Below are 5503 nucleotides of genomic sequence, written 5' to 3' on the forward strand. Positions count from 1 at the left end.
ATATATATATATATATATATATATATATATATATACATATTTACACCCGCAATACAAACGAATGCTATATCCATGACTACTGGCCAACGATGATGGAAATTACTGCCATTTCAAGGCGTGGGATAAGCTCTCAATCAGCATATACAGGAAAGTCAATTGCAAACACATACCAAATGCCCAGCCCAATTTACTCCCTATGAAGATAAAGACATCAAGAACATTGTACAGCCGGACAATCAGCATTGTTAAGATTCGAATTCATAGCCGCGCTTTCTCCCTCTGCACCTTCTGGTCCCAGCTTCTCTGGATCACGAAGTTCACAGCCATATTCCAAACCGCAGCCGTCACCCCAAGCGGCGGAGCCAGGAGAAGGGCCCAGGCCCACCACTTCGGACTCGACGCGCTGATGGTATCCATCGCCTTCTGCACCTCCCTCTCCAAGTCCGACTTATCCCCATCATTCCAGATAATGACACCTCTGGCGTTGGACGTCCCCCGGAACTCCGCCTTCTCCACCTTTCCCTTCACGTCCCCCTGACTCCTGACCCGATTCTCCGCATCCTCCGCGGACAGATGGGGATCTCGCGCCCGCAGCCTCTGCATCTGCACCGCGGGGTCTCGAACCCCGACGACCACGACGGTCCCGCAAATCACGTCCATCCCGCTCTCGAAGAGCAGCGGCACGTCCAGCACCACCGCCCAGTGTCCCCGCATGTAGTAGTACAGCAGGGATTTGTAGATCTCCCACCGCACGGCCGGGTGGACGATCTTGTTGAGGATCATGCGGTCGCGTTTCCGCTCCTCGCTGTCGCCGAAGACTCGTCTTCCCAGCGCGGGACGGTTCAATGGCCGGCGGCTGCCGTCCTTGTCATCGGGGGATGGGGGGAGGAGGAGATCCGGGGTGGTAGGGCCGAAGTAGTTGACAATGGCTCGGTAGGCGGGTTTTCCTGGCTCGACGACCTGGCGCGCGATGAGGTCCGCGTCGATAATGGGGAGGGAGTAGGGAGGAGCGGAGAGAAGGCCGGAGACGGTCGATTTCCCAGTCGCGATTGAGCCGGTGAGTCCGATGATGAGCATTGTTGTTTGGATATGTTAACAGGATTATGATGTCGTCGTCACTTTGAACATTGGTGCGCAGGCAGGGATGCTCTGATGAGGCCGGTTGCGACCTCAAATGCGTTGCGCCTGTCCTCCCTTGGACAGGGTCAATGGGAACGATTTTTGTCTCGATTCAGAGATCAAACACAAATATAAGTAGTAATGCTCCCGCAAAACCTCTCTTATCCCAATAGGAGCCCGTATGTAAGGTGGCAGGTCGCCTGCGGCGGATATTCCGGTGGGTTGTTTGGGATGTCTGATCAGAGAATTGGACGATCAACAGAGGAAACGGGAGGAGTAAGGACAACCACAAACCCTGAATTAGTTTGTCACTGCAAAGACAGAAAAGTACAAATACTGGCTATAACTGGAATGACAAGACACAGTTGAGTGCATAGCGGTCGAGCACGCTACGACCGCGGGGAGCTGCTCAACCTCGGCCGATGCTTAGCGGATCCGACAGTCCCCACGCTCCCGACGGAGAACCTGCTATCCGGCATGTTACTGATAGAGCCAACGCCTGTTGATACGCCGTTCCCGGAAGAAGCCCGATTGAAGGTGCTGCTTACTCTCACTGATTTCTCATCGCATTTTTATATAGTTAAGTATCTATCTATTGTTTGTAATGTACAGTATAACTAAGGATATCCTTCCAAAAACTTTCGTGCGCTGTGCACTACTCCAAGGAGTCGGCAATTGGCATTCCCAAGTCCAGTATTTTAATCCGTATGTCGACCTCATTTCAGTGTCTTTGGGGGTCCTTGTTAAGAGTCGCCCGTATAGCTATTAGCCGGATCACCACCATGCGTTCGGGGGTTGAGAGAGACGCCTCATTCCACGTGGTGACCAGCGGATATCTCAGTATATATATTTCCGGAGCTAGCCCCAATAAAGCTGCCCCATAAGGGTTGCCCAAGATCGATGATGGCTAGGTATTCGACGAGCCATTCAATTGCTCCCTCGGAGCGTTATGACTGCAAAGTCAAGGTTATCCTGGAATATTGAATATGGCCCTTGTATAGAACCATTCGTCTTTCCCGACTCGAGTCTGACTGGTCAATATGATAGTTATTGGGTTGGAGACCAGCTCAACGTCAGTATTTCCTGAAAGAAAATGCATTTCCCTTGCAAACTCAAGGATCCGGGAGGCCCTTGCTTGGATCCTGCGGCTGGCCATCCCAACCCTTGTAGGGCCATCCTGGAGGGAGATTAGCAAAACGTGGGAGAACGTAACGACCTTCACAGCTGTCCTCGTTCTCGCATGTCAGATTGCACAATCCAAAAACCTTGCAGTAGCATTCTTCAGCCCTGGGACAGTGCACGGGCTCCATTCCAAAGATCACTGTTGGAAGGTTGTCAGTATTGAGAATCAAACACAAAGTGAGATACGGCGGTTGACATACTATGCCAAGAATACTCCATAATCCTCCCACTCAATTCATCTTTGAGTGATGTCTCCTTCAGCCACTTCCTGAAATGCTCGTAGTCGCTCTTTGGCCGTTCCCTGACCTTCCACCTGGACACGCCAAACTGCGCACAGCATGAGACGCCAACAACCTCAGGTACTTTCGCTCCCGGAAATAGCTCCATGTATCCGGTCTTGAAGTATTCCCCCGCATGAACATCCTCACGGTGCGTGTCGGAGAAGGGGTGGATCTCTTCAGGACAGCCAAGGACCCAGGTGCAGCGTAGATTTACATATCCTTGTTCCTCGATATAAGGGGTTTGAACATTGGCAATCATGGGTACGCCATCGTAATACGGGTCATCATTATGCCACTGGTATCGCTGGGAGTGGATGAAGAGCATAACATCGGGCAGGTGGTCATAGTTATCAATGATGTAGCTGGCCAGGGAATATCGTCAGTGGCGGTATTTCAACCATTGACTGCGTGGGATGCTTCTGTGTAACTCCAGCATTGGGTGGGCATACGTCAGATACACCATGGACTCTCTCCCTTTGTTCACTTCCACCGTCAACTCCGCATTATGATCATCCACCACATATATACTTTTATGCCAGTCCGGGAAATACTCAAACAGCCACGAAGTGTTATCCGACTTCATACTAGCCACGACCAAATCTCGATGTATTTCTAGTGTGGGGAGGGGAACGCGGGGGCGCTGCAAAGTCTGCTCACGGTCCGATTCCGACAGAGCATTATCGTCTTCGGTCTTGAGCCGCTGGTTTACTCTTGAATTAAGCGTGAAAAGGGAATATAGTCCGTATATAAGTAGGATCAAGAGGGCGAACGGTTTTGCTCGACGTCGGAGACGAGTGACGTATATTCCACTGCGGACAAACATGGCTGCGCTTGCGCAAATCGACGATTATCGCAAGACAGAACAACACCTGGTGAAGAAGGGGACAGCCTGAAAGGTTCTCGATCGGATTGCAAGCATCTCAGACAACGGGGCCTTGTGACGCTACTGAGGAATGAAGCATTTGACGCAACCAAGAATGCGATGCGGCGTAGGAAACTTCCAAGCGAATGGGCCGGATGACAACAGCGGCCATTTGCCGCATGGAGTTCGTAAGCGAGGCCAGGCGCGCTGGGACAGTTATGAATTCATAGACACATGCATCATTCTGAGCCTTGCAAAAGGACAGCTGGAAGGAAGGCATGTAGGCAAGAAAGAGGAATATTGCCTGCCCTGCGCATTTCCCTCCGCAATGATGATCTGCAGAGCTCGCGCGTCCCTGCCTCGTTAAACTTCAGCGGCTCCGAGACGGCGTCTCCACCGCGAGCGGGAAGCCCAGGGTCGTTCTCGTGGCTTTTGCTCGCCTAACTTGGCTCCCTTGGATCACGATGCTTAAGCGTTGCTTTAAGGCTTGTCACGACCGACGGGTGCTTACGTACGCTGCAGTAAGGGCCCGCCGCTCTGGTTCGGGGAGAAGACAAGGCTGTGAAACAGACGCCCTTGACATGCGCCACTCTAAAACTAGACCATCTGGGCTATTCACAGTCGGCCAATAAGTTTTCTGGATGGTAAGAGCAAGGACAATTGAGCCAAATACCTCCTGGATCCTGATGACTGTAATCCATATAGAAGATAAGAGAGGATACTAGTTATACCTGGATGGCACTCTTCAGCACCTGGACAGACACCTATGTGGCTGATCAGGACCGGGACCAGTGGGCCTGGCATGTCTGGGGGGCAGCCCTCATCAAGTCGCAGACTGATAGTGGCAAGCATCTCATGATCTGGAACTGCAACCCCTGCAAGATCATCCTAGATGTTTAGGCTCAGGATGCACTGCTGTCTATTCAGCATAGATTATTTAGAATGGTGTAACGGCGGACCTAGGACTTCTAGGCTGGGGCGCGTTGGGTTTATCTTGAAGGACAGAAGACAAGAGGAAAAGGTAGATAGATAAGCCGTTACTAGCAATGTTGCTATTGGGATTGCTATCTGAGTTGACCACGGGGTCCTAATCCCCATGGTTAGGGGGTGTCTTTATATACATGGTCCTTTTGACTACCATTCTGACTACCATCTCATGGTAGTCTTCGATGGTAGTGACTACCTTTGTCGACTACCATCTCATGGTAGTTCCCTATGGTAGTTCCACGTGATCAGAGGTGTTCTTATTTCCTGCTCTGCGGGGTAGCATGCTCATTCATGCAAGGCCATGTTGTCCATGTCGATCGTAACAAATGGCTGATGGTTGGGGATCTCTGCAGGGTCTATGGTATAATTAGAACTTCACTAGAGAGGCTAGGACTGCTGTCTTTTGCATACACTTGCCTGGATTCAGAATGTCATTGGATATGGCAATAGGCTTTTTAGCGGTCATGATAATCTGCAGATTTGGGATTGTGATTTGACATCACGCAAATAGGCTTTGGCATTACCTCGACTTTCGTTCGCAGCTATTTAACCCAATACCACTGCGGGCCTACTACTCTGAAGGTACAGGTTACTTTAGACTCTTCCAGCAATGAGCTTACAAAAACTCCAACTACATCACGAACTCTGCTGAGGCAATATGCAATGTTCTCTTCCCTAGAACATTTAAGATCTGGGAGAATGTTGTGTTCTGTCTCTGGTCAGGGAGCGATTGGCAAGATAATCATCACCCATCTCGCCCAAGTATACATCACCAACAATGGCGGATTCAGCCACTGTCCTGCTGGACAGTGTCAGTACCTTGATGCAGCACACTAACAGTCAATGGTTTGAATTTTTCCAATATCATTGAAAGAAAGGCTGTTTCGAGTACATCAAAGATGTGGAAGTTGAACGACTCCATCAGCAATGTAAGTTTCTGGAGCATGCCCTGTATACAGCAGCAGAGGATTATATAAATGACAGTACTATCAGCTGGATACATATACGTTGGCTTAACACAGATTCATTCAAGCACTGAAACATGGGAAAGCTTTCTGTCGTGTAGATCATC

General features: G+C 50.2%; 3 protein-coding genes across 3 annotated transcripts; 1 reads left to right on the forward strand and 2 right to left on the reverse strand.

Moving 5' to 3' along the window:
* Nucleotides 1-258: 258 nt before the first annotated feature.
* On the reverse strand, nucleotides 259-1077 carry VTN00DRAFT_6581 (uncharacterized protein; the record flags this gene model as incomplete). Its single annotated transcript, XM_069433233.1, has 1 exon — nucleotides 259-1077. One exon carries the CDS (start codon nucleotides 1075-1077, stop codon nucleotides 259-261), a length of 819 nt encoding a protein of 272 aa, XP_069289013.1.
* Nucleotides 1078-2231: 1154 nt separating this feature from the next.
* VTN00DRAFT_6582 (uncharacterized protein) lies at nucleotides 2232-3405 on the reverse strand (the record flags this gene model as incomplete). The annotated part of the gene is made up of 3 exons (XM_069433234.1): nucleotides 2232-2440; nucleotides 2502-2944; nucleotides 3032-3405. The coding sequence occupies 3 exons, from the start codon at nucleotides 3403-3405 to the stop codon at nucleotides 2232-2234; spliced, it is 1026 nt and encodes a 341-aa protein (XP_069289014.1).
* A 154-nt stretch (nucleotides 3406-3559) lies between these two features.
* VTN00DRAFT_6583 (uncharacterized protein) lies at nucleotides 3560-3888 on the forward strand (the record flags this gene model as incomplete). Its single annotated transcript, XM_069433235.1, has 2 exons — nucleotides 3560-3724; nucleotides 3787-3888. 2 exons carry the CDS (start codon nucleotides 3560-3562, stop codon nucleotides 3886-3888), a joined length of 267 nt encoding a protein of 88 aa, XP_069289015.1.
* Between the last annotated feature and the right edge of the window lie 1615 nt (nucleotides 3889-5503).

The sequence above is a fragment of the Thermoascus crustaceus genome (genome assembly GCF_041956765.1).
Source record: "Thermoascus crustaceus strain CBS 181.67 unplaced genomic scaffold VTN00scaffold_3, whole genome shotgun sequence".
Lineage (NCBI taxonomy): Eukaryota > Fungi > Ascomycota > Eurotiomycetes > Eurotiales > Thermoascaceae > Thermoascus > Thermoascus crustaceus.